This window comes from Pelophylax lessonae, assembly GCF_965119305.1.
Source record: "Pelophylax lessonae genome assembly, chromosome: 5".
NCBI lineage: Eukaryota > Metazoa > Chordata > Amphibia > Anura > Ranidae > Pelophylax > Pelophylax lessonae.
The window spans coordinates 229635663-229658352 of NC_138772.1; the positions used below are offsets into that span (position 1 = coordinate 229635663).

The 22690-nt window shown below is 42.9% G+C and overlaps 1 protein-coding gene across 1 annotated transcript in view; it reads right to left on the minus strand.

The window, feature by feature from the left end:
* LOC309556087 (sodium-dependent neutral amino acid transporter B(0)AT3-like) overlaps positions 1-22690 on the minus strand; it is a 171189-nt gene that overhangs the window by 114706 nt on the left and 33793 nt on the right. The window contains exons 2-4 of the mRNA XM_082258407.1: positions 16522-16662; positions 11976-12116; positions 94-275 (exon numbers count right to left, since the gene is read on the minus strand). Of these exons, the coding sequence (XP_082114533.1) occupies positions 94-275; positions 11976-12116; positions 16522-16662 (464 nt within the window). The remainder of the gene's footprint in view (positions 1-93; positions 276-11975; positions 12117-16521; positions 16663-22690) is intronic.

Consider the following 22690-nt stretch of genomic DNA (forward strand, 5'->3'; position numbering starts at 1 on the left):
ATCCTATTTCCAAAAAAGAGAAACCGCATTTCCTTATATATGAAACAATGCAAGCTGCAACACAGTACAAAACATAATTCTTTTTAGGATTACCTTTCCTGTAGATTGAATCCCTCTTATTGTGCACAGATATACAGCGCCCCACGCTACTGCTAGAGAAATCACCATCCACCATTGCAACTCTCCATTTTCATTGATAGTTGTGGTTATATTTAATGTTTTTCTGTACCAATAGTAGTTAACTGTGCTACTTCTACTACATTCCTCATACGCACCTAAATGATATGACAGTCTTTTAGAAATTGATTTCACAATGCATTAAATGCATAACATAAACTATAACCAATCCACCACAATATAACAGCTAGAGAGAGTGAACGACAATATCCTAAACTTTAACGAAGATTTGCAGTAGAGCTGCCCTGAATGATGCACTAATCACTTAAGTACATTTTGTTGACCAGTATCTTAAATGGATAATAAAAATAGTTGTAGTAGGCATTCGTTAGATGTGAGCAGAAATAAATAAATAGCTCTAAAATTGTACAGCACAGACCACAAGTAGTGTTTATAGCAATGGCAGCACTGCTTCTATGAAAGATTGCTATTTCCACAAGATTCAGTCATATACAGGGCTATCTTTAACGCAGGGCAAAAGGGGCAGCTGCCCCGGGCCCAGTCATTGTTGTGAGGCCCAAATTAGCTGCCCTTTGAGCCTACACTGTCCGCAAATAGTTGATAAGTGGATTTGGGAGGGCCCAAGAAAATGTTCGCCCAGGATCCAATTGATATTAAAGATGGCCCTGGTCATATAGATGGAGTCTGCCACATGATAGCCTCATACCTTCTTGGGTCTCCCTCTGATTACCTGCAGACAGTCACTAGGGGACTTTTTTAGACATCCATCCTTACTCCCGTTTACTTGTTACTCAATAAATCGTCCAGGGGATTTGATTTAAGATTTATTCTCATATATCATTTGCCTTCACCAGTTTATTTGTGGAAGCAGACACATTGCTTTACCATACTGCTACTTGTATGGAAGAATTAGGTCCTTTTGCTCTCTCTAGTAGCAGACTTGATGCAACTACATTATCTTCAGGACACTCTCTAGCGTCTTCTTGACTGACACTGTCCACTGACTCTTCTAGCAGAAGGGGTGGCCCTCTGGGGATAGGCCCCACAACACAGATCTGTACTTACTCTATGTAGAATCAGAACCTTTCCAGTGTCTCCCTTCCAGTCAACTCTGCAGGACCTCTAAGTTCAGCTTCTCTCTGACTCTCAGGCCCTCAGGTCACCAACCTAAAGCCTGGTACACACTAACAGTAAAACTGACAGCTCCAGTCGGAGTTGCTGTACTAACCATGCGAGGTTAGTATAGCAATCTCCCCCGCTGAGTTGTTGTGTTCTGACAGGGGGACAGCCCTCCTGTTAAGAGGCATGGAGGAGCTCAGCTATGAAGAAAGATTAGAGGAACTGAATGTATTCTCTCTTGAGAGAAGGAGATTAAGGGAGGATATGATCAACATGTACAAATACATAAGGGGTCCATATAGTGAGCTTGGATTTGAGTTATTCAATTAAAGGTCATCACAGAGGACAAGGGGACACTCTTTATGTCTAGAGGAAAAGAGATTTTGTCTCCAAATACGGAAAGGTTTCTTCACAGTAAGAGCGGTGAATAGACTCCCTCCAGAGGTGGTTCTGGCCAGCTCACTAGATTGCTTTTAAAAAGGCCTGGATTCTTTCCTAGGTGTGCATAATATAACTGTTTACTAATATGTATAGGTAAAGTTGACTCAGGGAATATCCGATTGCCTCTCGGGGGATCAGGAAGGAATTTTTTCCCCGGCTCTAGCAAATTGGATCATGCTTTGCTGGGGTTTTTTTCGCCTTCTTCTGGATTAATTGCGGGTATAGGATTGTGTATATGGGATTGTATGGTTGTGTTTTCTCTACTGTTTTTTGTTTTTTATTGGTTGAGCTAGATAGACTTGTGTCTTTTTTCAACCTCACTAACTATGTAACTACTGTATATCCAAATCAAACAGGTGCAATTTACTAGTCCTCCCCACTCTTTCTGCTTCCTCTCTAACTTATATTTCCTTATCAGCCCTCTCATTTATGAATCCTCCCCACCTGCTTTAACCCTTTGGTTGCTGTACTGCACAAAGTTGCAGGGCCCTTGCAAAGAGGCCTCATTCACTTAAATGGGTCATGCTGGGCGGATGCTACACCCAGCACGACAGGGTGTATAACTCCTACTACCGCCGCAACATTTGTAAAACTCCTACTATGGCCGAAACATGTGAACACCATGGCAACTACAGCTATTAAGGGTGCGGTTGGGGGGGGGGGTGGTAAAAACATGGCTCAACTATGGGGTTTTCCACCACCCCAAACCACAAATGTAAATAAACCTTTACTGTCCTGAGCCCTCTAGAAGACTGCTTTCACATTGATGGACCTGCGGCTTTCCTGCGGGTTAGCTCCACTTTGCCTTAAGCTTCATTCACACCATGGTGCAGAGACATCAGTTTCTCTGCATGCCTTCTGCAAGTGCTCAAAAAAACAATGGTTCCCTATGTGCCATGTTCACACCACACCATGCATTTTTTTTTTTGTGCGCAAGAATCTGCAACATGTATGCAGTTTTCTGCATGGGAAAAAACTGACATGACATTAATTCTTATAGAAAAATTTGGCTAAGCACAGCTAACCCACAGGAAAGCTACACTGTGCTGCACCTGCACCAGTGTGAAAGCAGCCTAACCGATGCTTCCCGGAAGAAGTCACAAAGTCACGTGACATAACGCGTAGGACACGGAGACCCGGAAGTGGCATACCAGGAAGAGACGCACGCTACCTGCAATACTATACTGCTGACTACTATCCTCTATCATTACCAGGAGTAGCCGAGTACCCCCACAGGATCCCCGTCCTTAGGATCTTAGGAGAACCCCACCTATAGGACCCCAGGAGTGAACACCAATACCCTCCCCACCAGAGGGCATACCGATACCAGGAGCCAGGAGAGGGACCCATCCCTGGAACCCTGCAGCCATTATCTATCTATAAGGCTTTATACAAGAAAGTGACAGGTGAGAGGCTAACCACCCAGTTAGGGGGCCCCCCACTGTCCATCACTTGCACTTTTTTTTGAAGATACCTGGTATCGCCTATCTGCATGCGTACCCTGGATTGATTACCATCACCCGCACCCATCTTTTGGTTTGGCACAATATATTATCAACACATTGATCACATGTGAAGAGACCTGTGTTTTTTTCCTTTCCCAAGATTCCTGCACCATGCACTTTATTCGAATAAGTGAACTTATTATCACTGCGTTTTTTTCGCATCAAGGCATATGTGATATATTTTTGTCTGGAACTATTTGTATTTATATACTTTTTTTAGCCAAGTACTGTTTTTTGATATATTTGCATATTATATATATATTTTACTATCACTCTGCGCACATATTTACCAGCACCAATATTTTAGTTTTATATATCTATTTTCTATTTTGTATTGACGTTCCATCCCTCTGTACCAGGTACCTTTGGCCATCATAGCACTAGGAATTTTTTAACATCAAATTCTACACTACCCTCAAGCACTTTTCTAATCCACTGGAATATTTATTATGTCCTCTATTAGCATCATTTTTCGTATACTTTGTATATTTTGTATGAGATGGTTTATATTTGATTTGTCCACATTTCGCATACCTGACCTAAAGAATTATATGTTTTGGGATTTCTTCTGATTTGCTATACCATTACATGAAAGAGGTAGCGCAGCACTACCCCACACCTCCTATCCCTTACAGATTCTATTGAGCCCTAATATGCCCAGTGACACTGACCTGAAGCTGCTGCTAGCAGCTGTGGATCCTGCCACCAGAGTAAGAAGCGGAGTGCTCTTGGTATTACTCTGCCTGTCACTGCAGCGAGCACTATAGACTAAGCATTGGCTTATGCGGCTGGCTGATGCCTCCGAAGCCACCTGCTCCCTTCGTGGCTGGCGCCAACTGGGTTGCACCTTTGCAAATAGTTTGCCCTGCACTATGTAATGATGGATGCTCTGGGAAAGCTGGTCGACAACCCTATTCTCAATCTACCAGTCACCTGGCTGCGACTGGTAGATCATGGTCCACGGGTTGCCGAGCCCTGGTTTACAGTATATGTAAACCCTCACCTTGTAAGACATCCCATTCAGTTTAACATAGAAATGAAAGACAAAACATCTGTGTGTAAATATAGAAAACATAAAAATAAAACTTCTCCCCCCCCTTTTTTTCATAAGTAATCACATATTTTGCTGCATAAGGAGCTCAGAGAGCTGGAGGAGTAGAAACAGCAGTACACCAGTCTTCCCACTGAATGGCTGTGCGGGGACTGGTCAGGACTAGGGATGATCGAACGGTTCGGGTCGACCATCGGTTCGGCCCGAACATTGGGTGTTCGAGGTTCGGCCGAATTTAGAACTTTTTGCCCAAAAAGTTTGGAATTCGGCAACCAGAACCGACCAAAATGCAATGGTTCAGGAAATGGGCTTTAAAAGCCCGTGATTGGACCAGAACCATTAGCAAAAGCCAATTGAGGGGGCAGGAGAATGCTAGGAATGTGATTGGAGTGACTAGGGGGTCCCTAGACCAATCATTAGTGAATACGCCCCCCAGTATATAAGATAGCCCCCGCCAAATTCCTAGCATTGTTATACTGGACATGTAAGAGAGTGGAAGCATTTCTGCTAATTTTACTTTAAAAGTGTCATTTAGCATTTATTAGTGTGAGGAAAGGGATATCTAGTATAGTTATAGTGCTCCTTTACACTTTAGTTAACTTCAAAAATTTAGTTTCTTTAGGGAAAGTATGAAGTGTCAGGGTGACCGTAATGTAGTGTAGGGTGAACTGACTGCTATGACAGGGTGACCGACTGACCAAACCCTTCCATACCAGGGTGACCGTAATGTAGTGTAGGGTGAACTGACAGTGACTGCTATGGCAGGGTGACCGAACCCTTCCATAGCAGGATGACCGCTATAAAGAAAAGCTAGTTTCTCTCAAGTCACTTTAGTTTCCGTAATATGGCTTCGCCGCCGCCAGCATTTTTGGCTGCAGGCGTTGCTAGTGCTTTTTTGAGCACATGTTTGGAGTCAGACATGACATCTGAACATGTGTATAGGGGGTATATATACACACACATGTCTGTATATATACACCTGCACATATATAGGTGTGAAAGGAGCAGAAAAAACTACTTGCGCTAATGAAATAATTAACACCAATATATTTCTGCTCCTATCACACCTATATATGTCTAGGTGTGTATATACATATAAGTATGTGTGTATATACACCACTATACACAAGTTCAGATGTTTTGCCTGCCTCCAAAGAACCCCAAAAAAATGCCCAAAAAACGCTAGCGTCAAAAAAAAAAAAAAAAAAAACGCCCAGGTGTGTTGTTGCAGGCATTTTTGGGGGGGTTTTGGAGGCAGGCAAAACATCTGAACTTGTGTATAGTGTACCTGTGAAGTTTCAGCTCTGTAGCATGTCCAGAACCAGAAAAAAAGAAAATTTTTCAGTAGAGCAGGGATGGTGGGACCATACTTTTACACCTATATGATCTCTTTTTTATGGTTCTGGACATGCTACAGAGCTGAAACTTCACAGGTACACTTTTTAGACCCCCCCCCCCCCCAGACACAAAATCAGACAAAAAAAGTTCTTAAAAATTGTCATTTTTGATAGAGAGCCAATTATTGAAAAAATTAAAAAAAATAAAAAAATTAAAAAAAAAACAAAATCTTTGGATTTAGTATCTGGGGGGGTCTAAAAAGTGTACCTGTGAAGTTTCAGCTCTTTAGCATGTCCAGAACCATAAAAAAAGATTGTTTGTATTAGAACACTTTCAGCACAGGAGGTTGGCTTCTCGCTTTTCACACCTTGCCGGTTTAATAGCAGGCGTTTTTTTTTGGGCATTTTTTTGGGTTCTTTTGAGGCAGGAAAAACATCTGAACTTGTGTATAGTGGTATATATACCACTATACACAAGTTCAGATGTTTTGCCTGCCTCCAAAGAACCCAAAAAACTGCCCAAAAAAACGCTAGCGCCAAAAAAAAAACGCCCAGGTGTGTTGTTGCAGGCAATTTTTGGGGGTTTTTGGAGGCAGGCAAAACATCTGAACTTGTGTATACAGTACCACTATACACAAGTTCAGATGTTTTTCCTGACTCCAAAGAACCCAAAAAAATGCCCAAAAAAAAAACACCTGCTATTAAACCGGCAAGGTGTGAAAAGCGAGAAGCCATATTCCAGATCTATAATTGCACTAATACAAACGATCTTTTTTTTATGGTTCTGGACATGCTACAGAGCTGAAACTTCACATGTACACTTTTTAGACCCCCCAGATACTAAATCCAAATTTTTTAAAATTTTTTTATTTTTTCAATAATTGGCTCTCTATCAAAAATCTATCAAAAATGACAATTTTTAAGAACTTTTTTTGTGTGATTTTGTGTCTGGGGGGTCTAAAAGGTGTGCCTGTGAAGTTTCAGCTCTGTAGCATGTCCAAAACCCCCCCAAAAAATCATATAAGTGTAAAAGTTGGGTCCCACCATCCCCGCTCTACTGAAAAATGATCTTTTTTTTATGGTTCTGGACATGCTACAGTGCTGAAACTTCACAGGTACACTTTTTTGACCCCCCAAATACTAAATCCAAAGAATTTTTTTTTTTTTTTTCAATAATTGGCTTTTTTTATCAAAAATGACAATTTTTAAGAACTTTTTTTGTGTGATTAATAGTCCTTGGGGCATGACCCAGAACCCTAGGCACTTTTTAGGGGCATTTATTGGGTTTTAGGGCTTTAAAATTGTGTTTTTTGATTACCGAAGTTCGGGTCCATTGATTTCAATAGGGTTCTGAAATCCGGGCCGAACTTTCGGGTAGTTCGGATGTTCTGGCCGAACCGAACTTTTCAAAATGTGAGCACGTTGCTTCCCTGGAAGCTCAGGTCCTGAATCTAGGGAAGCAGCTGGCAACACTGAGACGAATGTCCATACCGGAGGAGAGCCAGGATTGTACCAATCAGGTGCAGGCAGGGGCCTGCACAGAGGTGGGCGGAGTATCGGAGGTGCAGGCATCAGAGCAGAGCAGAGGGGTGACAGTTAGGAGGGGTAGAAGGGGACAAGTCAAGGAGGCTGATCCTGGGCTGGAGCACCCCAATAGATACGCCCCGTTGTGTGATGTTGGGGAAACCAGTCAGGGACCAGCATTGCTGGAGCAGAGCGACACCCCTAGCTGCCAGGGGAAGAACTCCTCCAGTGAGGCCGGGAGAAAGGGAAAGGAAAGACAGGTGCTGGTGGTAGGGGACTCAATTATTAGAAGGGCAGACAGTGTAATCTGTGACAAAGACCGTGTGCGCCGAACAGTCTGTTGTTTGCCGGGCGCTCGGGTTCGGCACATCGCGGATCGGGTGAATAGATTATTGGGTGGGGCTGGGGAAGACCCAGCTGTCATGGTACACGTGGGTACCAATGACATAGGCAGAGGAAGACGGAGAGTCCTAAACGATTTCAGGGACTTAGGCGCTAAGTTGAGGACTAGGACCTCCAAGGTAGTATTTTCCGAAATACTACCTGTACCTCGAGCCACACCAGAGAGGCAGCGGGAGATTAGGGAAGTTAACGAGTGGCTGAGGAGCTGGTGTAGTAAGGAGGGTTTCGGGTTCCTGGAGAACTGGGCCGTCTTCTCAGTCGGTCACCGGCTCTTTGGTAGGGACGGATTGCACCTAAATGGGGTGGGTGCAGCCGTACTGGGTGCGAGGATGGCCAAAAAGTTAGAGGGGCTTTTAAACTAGGGAATGGGGGGGAGGGTACAGATGTAGAATTAGCCAGTGGAAAGCAAGTTTCAGAGGGCAGAAATGGGGGCATTAGCGGTAGGGTGTTCGGAGCTCCTATACCCAGGGTGGGTACGGGGAAAAATCAAGAGAGCAACCTAAAAACATCAAAATTACGAGGCTTATATACCAATGCCAGAAGCCTGGCCAACAAGATGGGAGAGCTGGAGCTGCTGATGTTTGAGGAGGACTTCGATTTTGTGGGGATAACTGAGACTTGGTTTGACAGCTCTCATGACTGGATGGCGACCATTCAGGGGTATTCCCTTTATCGCAGAGATAGAGAGGGTAAAAAAGGGGGAGGGGTATGTTTGTATATTAATAACAGTATACAGGTAAATATGAGGGATGATATTAATAATGGAGCTATGGACGAAGCAGAATCCCTATGGGTAGAGCTTCAAAGGGAAGGCACGGTGGGGAAGGTAATATTGGGCGTATGCTATAGGCCCCCAAACCAGAGGGAGGAGGGTGAGGTGGACCTCATGTTACAGATAGGATTGGCAGCAAGGATGGGAAATGTCATTATAATGGGGGACTTTAATTATCCAGATATAGACTGGGCAGAAGGAACCGCGCATTCAGCCAAGGCTCGACAGTTCCTAAATGTTTTGCAGGACAATTTCATGGGTCAGATGGTGAATGCACCGACAAGAAACAATGCGGTACTTGACCTACTGATTACCAACAATACAGACCTGCTCACGGATATATAAATACGGGACAACTTAGGGAACAGTGACCATAGGTCAATTGGTTTCAGTATTAATTACAGTAATAGGAAACACAAGGGTAATATAAGGACACTGAATTTCAAAAGAGCCAATTTCCCTAAACTGCGCTCGCTGCTAGAAAATATCAAATGGGATAGAACCCTGGGAACAAAGAACACGGAGGAAAAATGGGAGTGCTTCAAGAGCATACTTAACAAGGGGGTGGGCCAGTGCATTCCACAGGGAAATAAATTTAAAAGAGCAAAACTAAACCCTGGGTGGCTAAACTCCAACATAAAAATGTATATTAGAGCTAAAGAAAAGGCCTTCAAAAAATACAAGACTGAGGGGTCATTGGCAGCATTTAAGCACTACAAAGAGTGTAATAAGAAATGTAAAGATGAAATCAGGGCGGCTAAAATAGAACACGAGAGACATATAGCGGAGGAGAGTAAAAAGAACCCCAAGAAGTTCTTTAAGTATATAAACAGTAAGAAAGCGAGGCCAGAACACATTGGCCCCATAAAAGATGATAAAGGAAAAATGGCCACTGAGGACAGAGAAAAGGCCGAAGTGTTAAATAATTTCTTTTCTTCAGTCTTCACAAAGGAATCGGGGGGCTACACGAACCCAGCTTGTAAGGCCGAACTAAATAATACACCTCAGGAAGTGCCGCCATGGCTAACAGAGGATAGACTTAGAGCTAAACTAGAGAAACTTAACATAAATAAATCCCCGGGACCGGATGGCTTGCACCCAAGGGTTCTTAATGAGCTCAGCCAGGTGATTGCCAGACCATTATTCTTGATCTTTAAGGATAGTTTACAGACAGGTATGGTGCCAGCTGATTGGAAAAAAGCCAACGTGGTACCAATATTTAAAAAGGGGCCGAGATATATCCCGGGTAACTATAGGCCGGTCAGCCTAACATCAGTAGTCTGCAAAATTTTGGAGGGGATGATAAGGGACCACATACAAGACTTTAGTAATGAAAACGGTATTATAAGTAGTAATCAGCATGGATTCATGAAAAATCGTTCATGCCAAACCAATCTATTAACCTTCTACGATGAAGTGAGCTGCCACTTAGATAAAGGTAAGCCTGTGGATGTGGTGTATCTGGACTTTGCAAAGGCCTTTGACACCGTTCCCCACAAACGCTTACTGTACAAACTAAGGAAGGTAGGTATGGATCATAAGGTGAGTACCTGGATAGAGAACTGGCTCCAGGGGAGAGTCCAGAGGGTGGTGATTAATGGGGAGTACTCTGATTGGGCGGGTGTGGAAAGTGGGGTCCCCCAGGGTTCTGTCCTGGGACCAATCCTGTTTAATTTATTCATAAATGATCTAGAGGAGGGGATATCTAGTACAATCTCAGTATTTGCAGATGATACTAAAGTAGGCATGCCAATATCTTCTATGCAGGATGTGGAAATCTTGCAAGCAGACCTGAACAAAATAACGGGGTGGGCAACTACATGGCAGATGAGATTTAATGTAGAAAAATGTAAAGTAATGCACTTGGGGGCCAGTAACCAGAAAGCAAGCTACTCACTAGGGGGGGAACCTCTGGGTGAGTCTAGGATGGAAAGGGACCTGGGGGTACTGGTAGACAACAGGCTTGGAAGTGGCATGCAATGCCAAGCCGCTGCAAGCAAAGCCAACAGAATACTGGGTTGTATAAAAAAGGGGATTCACTCCAGAAATAAAGAGATTATTCTTCCACTCTACAAAACTCTGGTCCGGCCACATCTGGAGTATGCTGTCCAGTTCTGGGCACCGGTCCTCAGGAAGGATGTGCTGGAACTGGAGAAAGTCCAGAGAAGGGCAACAAAAATAATTAGGGGAATGGAGGACATCAGCTATGAGGAAAGACTACAAGCACTGAACTTATTCTCTCTGGAGAAGAGACGATTGAGGGGGGATATGATATCAATGTACAAATACTGTACTGGCTACCCTAGCATAAGGAACAAACTATTCAGAGTAAGGGAATACAATAAGACACGTGGCCACTCACTAAAACTTGAGGAAAGGCGGTTTAACCTTAAAGTGCGTAAGGGGTTCTTCACTGTAAGAGCGGTAAGGATGTGGAATTCTCTTCCGCAAGCAGTCGTATCAGCGGGGAGCCTTGATAGTTTCAAAAAACTATTGGATGGACACCTTAAAGACCACAACATACAGGGGTATACAATGTACGGTTAAAAGCAAACACGCACACACATCGTGGGTTGAACTGGATGGACTTGTGTCTTTTTTCAGCCTCACTAACTATGTAAAAGTTCGATCATCCCTAGTCAGGACAAGTCTGATCATTGGAGGACAACAGGCTCAGCACAGCTACAGAACTGACTACGCTGTGCTCTCATGCCTAATGTGGTCAGGATACTTTTTGATACAAGTACATGGGTACAGCAGGCATGTATAAGGAACTCACCCACCCTTGGTCTGTACCCATGGGACCAAAGTGCTACGTTGTAGTAGAGCAGGGCAATAGCTTGTTTCTTTTTTTTGTCTTGTATAGTACTAAGAACCTTCCCCTGATGTTACATTGCTTAGGCCTGCTAATTGGGCACTCAAGAAAAGAGAATATGCACCCCAATGTTCAAAATTTTAATTTACTGGCAACATTCAAATGTGCAGGAAAATAGTGTGCTATTAGAAGGCATTTCGTCATAATGGAACTATGTGCGTTTGGCCCCTTTCACACATACGATCCGTTCAGTTCATCAGTTCAGTCACGTCAAAATGTATCAGTTTTCCATCCGTTTTTCATCCATTTTTCATCCGTTTTTCATCCGTTTTTCATCAGTTGTCATCCGTTTTTCGTCAGTTGTTATCTGTTTTTCATCCGTTTTTCGTCAGTTATCTGTTTTTCATCCGTTGTCATCCGTTTTTCATTCGTTGTCATCCGTTTTTCGTCCGATCCGTTTTTTTGACGGATGAAAAATAGAGCATTCATACGTTCAAAAAAATGGACATTGACAGAAGCGGATGAAAACGGATGTTAACTGATGATCATCCGTTGTCATCCGTTTTTACATAGAGATACATTGATGTCCGTTTTTCATCCATCAACGGATGGACGAAAAAACGGACAAACGGACAGCATGTGTGAAAGGGGCCTTAAGGTGTTAATATAGTTTTAGGTGTATATTGGCAGAGGTTTCTGTAGCACTTATATGTTTTCTAATGAAACGGTGTCTGCAGCATCTACCTAATACATAATCCAGGGCAGGTAGCTACTGTTGTAGTTTTACTGTATCTCAATTGCCTCAGTGGCACAGGTTTACCTCTCAGTATAGTTTATCAGACACTTGCTGCTACCACAAGAGCATTGCTACCTGTATTATTGTAATCTGTTGTAGGGCAGTAGCTCCATGGAAGTGGATTTTGAAACGAATTGAAGAAATACCATAGAATCCATGCTATAATAGTATTGTAATACACTCCCACCAGAAAGGAAACAAGCAAAGAAGCAATACCTGTAAAACAGAATATTAAACAAATTATCTTTAGCTTGCAGAAGAATATTGCGTTTTCTGCAAATAAATATTTGATAGATAACTAGAAATATACAGTAGGTTATAGATATTTGACATTTGAATTTACTTTGCAGGGTACATGGACAGGTTGCATATTCTGCCTTGATACTCTTTACCTAGCTTCTAATGCTTGAAGTTTAGTGATACATCTTTCCCTATATGTAACACTTAGGCTTGGTTCACACTGCCGCGACCTGAAAGTCTTGTTACGGTTAGACTTTGCCAGGAAACTCCCTGGCGACTTGAGTACTACTTTGAGGCACAAGTCTGATAGAAGTCTTGAAGTAGTACATGAACCTTTTCTAAAGTTGGAGTGACTTCATTGGTGCTAATTAAGACAGCTCTCTTTAACTAACATGGGATTTCACATGTCACACGACTTGGGGTCTCACAAGTCGGATCCCAAGTCACAGCAGTGTGAAATGAGCCTTAATCAACCTTCCCTGCAAAGAGCTTGCCTGTTCCAGTTTTATTCCACTTGAATGAATTATGTTTATTGAAAGCACTTTATTCAGCATCATAGGTCGTACTAAGTGATAGTTAGTGCCCCAATGGGCTGTCCACTAGGGATGATCGAACGGTTCAGGTCGACCATCGGTTCGGCCCGAACATTGGGTGTTCGAGGTTTGGCCAAATTTAGAACTTTTTGCCCAAAAAGTTCGGAATTCAACAACCAGAACCGACCAAAATGCAATGGTTCAGGAAATGGGCTTTAAAAGCCTGTGATTGGACCAGAACCATTAGCAAAAGCCAATTGAGGGGGCAGAAGAATGCTAGGAATGTGATTGGAGTGACTAGGGGGTCCATAGTCCAATCATTAGTGAATACGCCCCCCAGTATATAAGATAGCCCCCGCCAAATTCCTAGCATTGTTATACTGGACATGGAAGAGAGTGGAAGCAGTTCTGTTAATTTTACTTTAAAAGTGTCATTTAGCATTTATTAGTGTGAGGAAAGGGATATCTAGTGTAGTTAGAGTGCTCTTTTACACTTTAGTTAGCTTTAAAAATTTAGTTTCTGTAGGGAAAGTATGAAGTGTCAGGGTGACCGTAATGTAGTGTAGGGTTAACTGACTGCTATGACAGGGTGACCGACTGACCAAACCCTTCCATACCAGGGTGACCGTAATGTAGTGTAGGGTGAACTGACAGTGACTGCTATGGCAGGGTGACCGAACCCTTCCATAGCAGGGTGACCGCTATAGAGAAAAGCTAGTTTCTCTCAAGTCACTTTCGTTTCTGTAATATGGCTTCGCCACCGCCAGCATTTTTGGCTGCAGGCGTTGCTAGTGCTTTTTTGAGCACATGTTTGGAGTCAGACATGACATCTGAACATGTGTATAGGGGGTATATATACACACACATGTCTGTATATATACACCTGCACATATATAGGTGTGAAAGGAGCAGAAAAAACTACTTGCGCTAATGAAATAATTAACACCAATATATTTCTGCTCCTATCACACCTATATATGTCTAGGTGTGTATATACATATAAGTATGTGTGTATATACACCACTATACACAAGTTCAGATGTTTTGCCTGCCTCCAAAGAACCCAAAAAAATGCCCAAAAAACGCTAGCATAAAAAAAAAAAACGCCCAGGTGTGTTGTTGCAGGCATTTTTATGGGGGTTTTTGGAGGCAGGCAAAACATCTGAACTTGTGTATAGTGTACCTGTGAAGTTTCAGCTCTGTAGCATGTCCAGAACCAGAAAAAAAGATAATTTTTCAGTAGAGCAGGGATGGTGGGACCATACTTTTACACCTATATGATCTTTTTTTTATGGTTCTGGACATGCTACAGAGCTGAAACTTCACAGGTACACTTTTTAGACCCCCCAGACACAAAATAACACAAAAATAAGTTCTTAAAAATTGTCATTTTTGATAGATTTTTGATAGAGAGCCAATTATTGAAAAAAAAAAAAATTCTTTGGATTTAGTATCTGGGGGGTCTAAAAAGTGTACCTGTGAAGTTTCAGCTCTGTAGCATGTCCAGAACCATAAAAAAAAAGATCGTTTGTATTAACACTTTCAGCACAGGAGGTTGGCTTCTCGCTTTTCACACCTTGCCGGTTTAATAGCAGGCATTTTTTTTGGGCTTTTTTTTGGGTTCTTTTGAGGCAGGAAAAACATCTGAACTTGTGTATAGTGGTATATATACCACTATACACAAGTTCAGATGTTTTGCCTGCCTCCAAAGAACCCAAAAAACTGCCCAAAAAAAACTCTAGCGCCAAAAAAAAAAACGCCCAGGTGTGTTGTTGCAGGCATTTTTTGGGGGCTTTTGGAGGCAGGCAAAACATCTGAACTTGTGTATACAGTACCACTATACACAAGTTCAGATGTTTTTCCTGACTCCAAAGAACCCAAAAAATGCCCAAAAAAAAAACGCCTGCTATTAAACCGGCAAGGTGTGAAAAGCGAGAAGCCATATTCCAGATCTATAATTGCGCTAATACATGCTACAGAGCTGAAACTTCACAGGTACACTTTTTGGACCCCCCAGATACTAAATCCAAAGAATATCAAAAATCTATCAAAAATTACAATTTTTAAGAACTTTTTTTTGTGTGATTTTGTGTCTGGGGGGTCTAAAAGGTGTACCTGTGAAGTTTCAGCTCTGTAGCATGTCCAGAACCCCCCAAAAAAATCATATAAGTGTAAAAGTGGGGTCCCACCATCCCCGCTCTACTGAAAAATGATCTTTTTTTTATGGTTCTGGACATGCTACAGAGCTGAAACTTCACAGGTACACCCTTTAGACCCCCCAAATACTAAATCCAAATTTATTTATTTTTTTTTTTTTCAATAATTGGCTTTTTTATCAAAAATTACAATTTTTAAGAATTTTTTTTCTGTGTGATTAATAGTCCCTGGGGCATGACCCAGAACCCTAGGCACTTTTTAGGGGCATTTATTGGGTTTTAGGGCTTTAAAATGGTGTTTTTTGATTACCGAAGTTGGGGTCCATTGATTTCAATGGGGTTCTGAAATCCGGGCCGAACTTTCGGGTAGTTCGGATGTTCTGGCCGAACCGAACTTTTCAAAAGTTTGATCATCCCTACTGTCCACCAATGAACACACAGAATAGTTTCTTTGCTTTCCCAATGCCTGGTAATTGTGAATGCACATTGTCTTATGTCTGAAACTTAGTAGAAGGCCTGCTTGGCCTTATGTCTGGATTGGAAATCATTGCCTCAAGAAAAAAAATGAGGCTCTTTACACATATTTGTCCTAATTTCCTAGGCAGAGCCTATGAGTGTAGTCTTCTGCATTCACTGTATCTTTTCCTAGTACAGCGCAGTCACCAGGAATGCTAGCCCTCGCTGCACCACCGAGGAGATGATGGTTGCTATAATTTCTATTACTGGGATTCCTAGGCAAACTTAAAAAAGTGAGTTCAACAGAATTCATACATCATTTAATGTCTCTGCAAGGAATGACCTTCTCATCTCATGTTATTGCATTATATGATTCTATCACAATATACTAGTCTCGCCCCTCCCTTTAGGTAGTTATTTAAGAAAAATAAATGAGCAGACAACTGCAGGAAATGGACCTTCAGAAGACATTCTCTCTCACAAGGCCTGTAGACCATCTTTAGCCCATCAACAAGAGTCTTACATGCAGGTACTTATGTAAGGGCCCTCATAATATTCAGAGAACTTTCCCTTCAGCCTCTGACCACAGTTGTGAGAGGGACATTGGGACAATGCTACATACATGGAGGTCTTGCCTACTGATCATAATTTTGGTCTGGTGGTTTTGCAACATGGGTCTCAGAACTAACCCACTTTCAACATATGGAGGAGCTGACCCCCCCCCCCCAACTCCATAGTTGTTACATGACTTATACTGTATAACCCTATGGATAACCTGAATTGTTTACATTGAATTATCATAATTTAAAGATACTTGGACATAGCAGTAGTAATTGACTCAAAACATTTGAAGTCGGTTACTCTCATACATTTGAGTATCTGGTACTACCCCCTCCTCAATTCCCTTAAGACCACTTCTTCTTCCCATTCCTCTTTCTTATTCCCCTTCTTTCTCTATCCTCCTCCCTTCCTTTTATCTCTCTGTAATATCTGTTTATTTGGTGTCTTGATGTGGGGTTTTGCCCCTCCATATCTGATTGCTATTTATCTGGTATTTTAAAAAAAATGAATAGTGCTTTGCTCTTTAAAAAGAAAAATAGCTTGCCTGTCCGGGATCTAAGCATGCAACTGTCCTCTAATGTCTATGCGCAAAGGAACCAACATGTATACCTTCCATGATGGTGGAATTTCTGCCTAACAAACTGTAAATGTATAATAATAATAATACATGCATACCAATGCCTCCCAAGTATGGTGAAATTGCATTCCATGCTCCAATACTTCCTCTCCTTAAACGTTGTCCAATTGCAAGTTCTAAGTGGAATAAAGGTATTCCTTCCAATATTAGAGCTATGCCATATGGAATTAGGAATGCACCTAAACATAAAACAAAAAAAAATCCTTGTTTACTAGTAAGCATTAACAATACATTTAAAGTTATTTGCATGTAGCAATTCAGCATTCTGTGTCAGCTTAGTTCAACATTTGTGTTTACAGAAAGTTTGCATATATTATTTACAAGTATGTCAGGCCTAAACAAATGTTTTCAAAATCTAAAAGTCAGCTTCAAAAACCTAGGAAACAATGAAAGCGCTCAATGGTTGAGCAGAGTAGGGGGTGCATGCTTTGGTGTGAGGAATTATGCAGTTTCCCACTACTTTATCTATGCAACTTGCATACTTTTTTTTTCCTTTTTACACTTTTTGAATAAAAGCATACCTCCCAACTTTTAAACTTCAGAATAAGGGACATTTACCTATAAAATATGTTTTGATTGCTTTGTCTGAGCCTACCTAAAAGAAGAACTTCATTAAAATAGTCAAGGACTGCATAGCCAATGAATACTTTGGAAAGAAGTATGGAATGTACAGTATTGTGTATACAGTGCAGGAGTGTGTAAGGGGGGTTGGAGAGGGCTGCAGTCAGTGTCAGGTTTAGGATACATAAAGCAGAGTGCAGGGGTCCAGGGTGTGTTCACAGATCCGAAGTGTGTAATGCACATAGGGCTGTAGTCAGTGCTGGGTTTAGGAGTACATAGCACACACAGAGCGGGATCCAGGAGTACATAATGCACAGAATGCAAGGTTTAGGAGTATGTAACGCATAGAATGCAGGGGACAGGTGTGTTATGCACAGAATGCAGGGGGCAGGTGTGTTATGCACAGAAAGAAGGGGACAGGTGTGTTATGCACAGAATGCAGGGGACAGGTGTGTTATGCACAGAATGCAGGGGACAGGTGTGTTATGCATAGGATGTGGGCGACAGGAGTGTGCAATGCATACTAATGCCTGGTACACTGATGAGATTATCGGACAGATGATGGTCCATTTTTTTGCATGCTAATCTAATATCGATCTTTTTCCACCCCCCAAATTCCTCCTCCCAGCACAACTGATCATCCAGGCACAATTGCTCCACCCCCGAATCCCTTCCCAGCATGAACCCTCTCCCTCTTCTAACACAAAGACATCCCACCTGTCCATCCCTGCACAAGCCTTTCTTCTCTTTCTTTAACACCATCCAAGACAAATCCCACCCCCCATCCCAACAAAAATCCTCTCCCCCAAGTCCTCCACAGCACAAATCCCCCACGCCAGCACAAGTCCGCTCCCCAGTTCTATTACAAATCCCCCCTCCCAGTACAGACCTTAAAAACACAAATCCTCTCTTCTAAAATAAATTCATACTTCCCAACTGTCTCAGTTATGGTGGGACCTTGGAGTGTTGTGCGACTGTGAGTGTAGTGCGACTGTGAGTGTTGTGCGGCCGCGAGTGTTGTGCTACCGCAAATGTTGTGTGTTACCGTGAGTGTTGTGCGACTGTGAGTGTTGTGCGACCGTGAGTGTTGTGCGACTGAGTGTCAAGTGAGTGTAGCGGAGTGCCAGAGGGTGAGAAGGTAGAGTTAGGAAGCTAGGAAACAGCCACACAGGATAGACTTAAATTACTGAATCCCCATTAGATTAGTAGGTACAATGCCCGGCGGGTGTGTAGATGCGACTCGGTGTACATCTTGTGATATGTATGCGTTCCTCGATCATGCGATCGAGGGCGAATACAAATGCATAAAATGTAAGCACGTTGCTTCCGTGGAAGCTCAGGTCCTGAATCTAGGGAAGCAGCTGGCAATGCTGAGCCAAATGTCTATACCGAGGGAGAGCTGGGATCGTACCCGTCAGGCGCAGGCAGGGGCCTGCACAGAGGTGGGCGGAGTAATGGAGGTGCAGGCATCAGAGCAGAGTAGAGGGGTGACAGTTAGGAGGGGTAGAAGGGGACAAGGCAAGGAGGCCGGTCCTGGGCTGGAGCACCCCAATAGGTACACCTCGTTGCGTGACGTTGGGGAAACCAGTCAGGGACCAGCATTGCTGGAGCAGAGCGACGCCCCTAGCTGCCAGGGGAAGAACTCCTCCAGTGAGGCCATGAGAAAGGGAAAGGAAAGAGAGGTGCTTGTGGTAGGGGACTCAATCATTAGAAGGACAGACAGTGCAATCTGTCACAAAGAACGTGAGCGCCGAACAGTCTGTTGTTTGCCGGGCGCTCGGGTTCGGCACATCGCGGATCGGGTGGACAGATTATTGGGTGGGGCTAGGAAAGACCCAGCTGTCATGGTACACGTGGGTACCAATGACATAGGTAGAGGAAGATGGAGAGTCCTAAACGATTTCAGGGACTTAGGCGCTAAGTTGAGGAGTAGGACCTCCAAGGTAGTATTTTCAGAAATACTACCTGTACCTCGAGCCACACCAGAGAGGCAGTGGGAGATTAGGGAAGTTAACAAGTGGCTGAGGGGCTTGTGTAGTAAGGAGGGTTTTGGGTTCCTGGAGAACTGGGCCGACTTCTCAGGTGGCCACCAGCTCTATTGTAGGGACGGATTGCACCTAAATGGGGAGGGTGCAGCCGTACTGGGTGAGAAGATGGCCAAAAAGTTAGAGGGGCTTTTAAACTAGGTGATGGGGGGGAGGGTACAGATGTAGAATTAGCCAGTGGAAAGCAAGATTCAGAGGGCACAAATGGGGACATTAGCGGTAGGGTGTTCGGAGCTCCTAAACCCAGGCTGGGTATGGGGAAGAATCACAAAAGCAGCCTAAAAACATCAAATGAGGATATATGTAAACGGCCAAAATTACGAGGTTTGTATACCAATGCCAGAAGCCTGGCCAACAAGATGGGAGAGCTGGAGATGCTAATGTTTGAGGAGGACTTAGATTTTGTGGGGATAACAGAGACTTGGTTCGACAACTCTCATGATTGGATGGCGATCATTCAGGGGTATTCCCTTTATCGCAGAGATAGAGAAGGTAAAAAAGGGGAGGGGTATGTCTGTATATTAAGAACAGTGTACAGGTAAATATGAGGGATGATATTAATAATGGAGCTATGGACGAGGCAGAATCCCTATGGGTAGAACTTCAAAGGGAAGGCACTGTGGGGAAGGTAATATTGGGCGTATGCTATAGGCTCCCCAACCTGAGGGAGGAGGGGGGGGGCAGACCTCCTTTTACAGATAGGATTGGCAGCAAGGATGGGAAATGTCATTATAATGGGGGACTTTAATTATCCAGATATAGACTGGGCAGAAGGAACCGCACACTCAGCCAAGGCTCGGCAATTCCTAAATGTTTTGCAGGACAATTTCATGGGTCAGATGGTGAATGCACCGACAAGAAACAATGCGGTACTTGACCTACTGATTACTAGTGATGTCGCAAACCTAAAATTTGCCGTTCGCGAATGGCGAACGCGAACCTCCGCAAATGTTCGCAAAATCACCTAACATTCCTAAATTGTTTGTAATAACGTGCTTTAAAACATCCAGTGTGTGTATACGATCAGGTATGATGTTGTATCAATCAGGTAGTGTAAGGGCTACGCCCGCTTCACAGTGACAGACCAAACTCTGACAGACCCAACTCCCCGTTTAACGCACCGCAAACAACCGCAAACAGACCAGAACCGACCAAAATGGGACAGGAACTGAGCTTTAAGGGTTAGGGTTATGGCTTAGGGTTTAACATTAAGGTTAGGGTCAGACCTAGGGCTAGGGTTAGAGTTAGGGTTAGAATTAGGTTAGAATTAGGTTAGGTTAGAATTAGGGTTAGGGCTAGGGTTAGGGTTAGTGCTTAGGGTTAGAGGGTTGGGTTAGAGGGTTAGGGGTAGGGTTAGAATTTAGGGTTAGGGTTAGGGGGGTTAGGGTTAGATAGAGTTTGTTTTAAGGTTGGATAGGGGTAGGGTTAGAGTTTAGGGTTTGGGTTAAAGGTTAGGGTTAAGGGTTAAGGGTTAGGGTTAGTGTTAGGGTTATGGCTTAGGGTTAGCGTTAGGGTTAGGGTCAGGCCTAGAGCTAGGGTTAGAGTTAGGATTAGCATTAGGGTTAGAGCTATGGTTTTGGCTAGGGTTAGGGGTTTTTTTAGTGCTAGGTTTAGAGGGTTAGGGTTAGAGGGTTAGGGTTAGAATTAGGGCTAGGGTTATTTTTAGGGCTAGGGTTAGGGTTAGAGGGTTAGGGTTAGAGGGTTAGGGTTAAGGTTAGATACTTAGGGTTAGAGCGTTAGGATTAGGGTTAGGTTTAGGGTTATGGTTCGAGGGTTAGGGTTATGGTTAGAGGGTTAGGGCTTAGGGTTAGGGTTAGATACTTACGGTTAGGGTTAGAGTTATGGATAGGGTTAGATACTTAGGGTTAGAGTGTTAGGATTAGGGTTAGGGTTAGGGTTAGGGTTAGAGGGTTAGGGTGTTACAGTTAGGTTTATGGTTATAGTTAGAGGGTTAGGGTTGGGGTTAGAGCAAAACTAAACCCTGGGTGGCTAAATTACAACATAAAAATGCATATTAATACTAAAGAAAAGGCCTTCAAAAAATACAAGACTGAGGGGTCATTGGCAGCATTCAGGCATTGCAAAGAGTGTAATAAGAAATGTAAAGACAAAATCAGGGCGGCTAATATAGAACACGAGAGACATATAGCGGATGAGAGTAAAAAGAACCCCAAAAAATTCTTTAAGTATATAAATAGTAAGAAAGCGAGGCCAGAACACATTGGCCCCATAAAAGACGACAAGGGAGATTTGGCCACAGAGGACAGGGAAAAGGCGGTAGTGTTAAATAATTTCTTCTCTTCAGTCTTCACAAAAGAATCGGGGGGGGGGGGGCTACACTAACCCAGCTTGTAAGGCCAAACTAAATAATAAACCTCAGGAAGTACCGCCATGGCTAACAGAAGATAGACTTAGAACTAAACTAGAGAAACTTAACATAAATAAATCACCGGGACCGGATGGCTTGCCAGACCATTATTCATGATTTTTAAGGATAGTTTACAGATGGGTATGGTGCCAGCTGATTGGAAAAATGCCAACATGGTACCAATATTTAAAAAAGGACCGAGATATGTCCCGGGTAACTATAGGCTGGTCAGCCTAACATCAGTAGTCTGCAAGATTTTGGAGGGGATGTTAAGGGACCACATACAAGACTTTAGTAATGAAAATGGTATTATTAGTAGTAATCAGCATGGATTCATGAAAAATCGTTCTTGCCAAACCAATCTATTAACCTTCTATGATGAAGTGAGCTGCCACCTAGATAAAGGGTTCTTTACTGTCAGAGCAGTAAGGATGTGGAATTCTCTTCCGCAAACAGTTGTATCAGCAGGGAGCATCGATAGTTTCAAAAAACGATTAGATGGGCACCTTAAATACCACAACATAGAGGGGTATACAATGTACGGTTAACAGCAAACACACACACATCATAGGTTGAACTGGATGGACTGATGTCTTTTTTCAACCTCACTAACTATGTAACTATGTAACCTTCCTCAGATATGAACAAAAACTTGCAAATCCGGACTGAGGGCTAGTTCACACTATAACAATAACATATATACACACACACACACATATATATATATATATATATATATATATATAGATAGATAGATAGATAGATATATCTATATATACAGTATATTGTAATATAAAATGTTTATGTATAATTTGGAGACATTTGATGCATCTTGTATTGATGATTGGTTATTGTTTCATAATGCAATACTGACTGTAATGCATCTCCATCGCCTGCGTTCCATGCTCATTTCCCACGCCCCATTCAAAACACACTAGAGTTGCCATCTGCAGCGGGTGGTAATGTTAACTTAACAAAACTCCAAATGTAGGCCTCAAACGCAGTGCGTTTGCTTGCACCAGACGGATCACATGGTACAGTAATACCATGTGATTCAGGTGCTGTGCATTTTTAAATTGGTGCATGCACTACTTTTGGTGTTGTCTGACACAATTTCAGCTCATTCAAATAAATGGGCCCAAAATTGCACTGCACCCAGATTGCATGTGAATTGCACAGAAACACACAGTGTGTTCCTGTGAGATTCATGGTGTGAACCAGCCCTGAGACCTG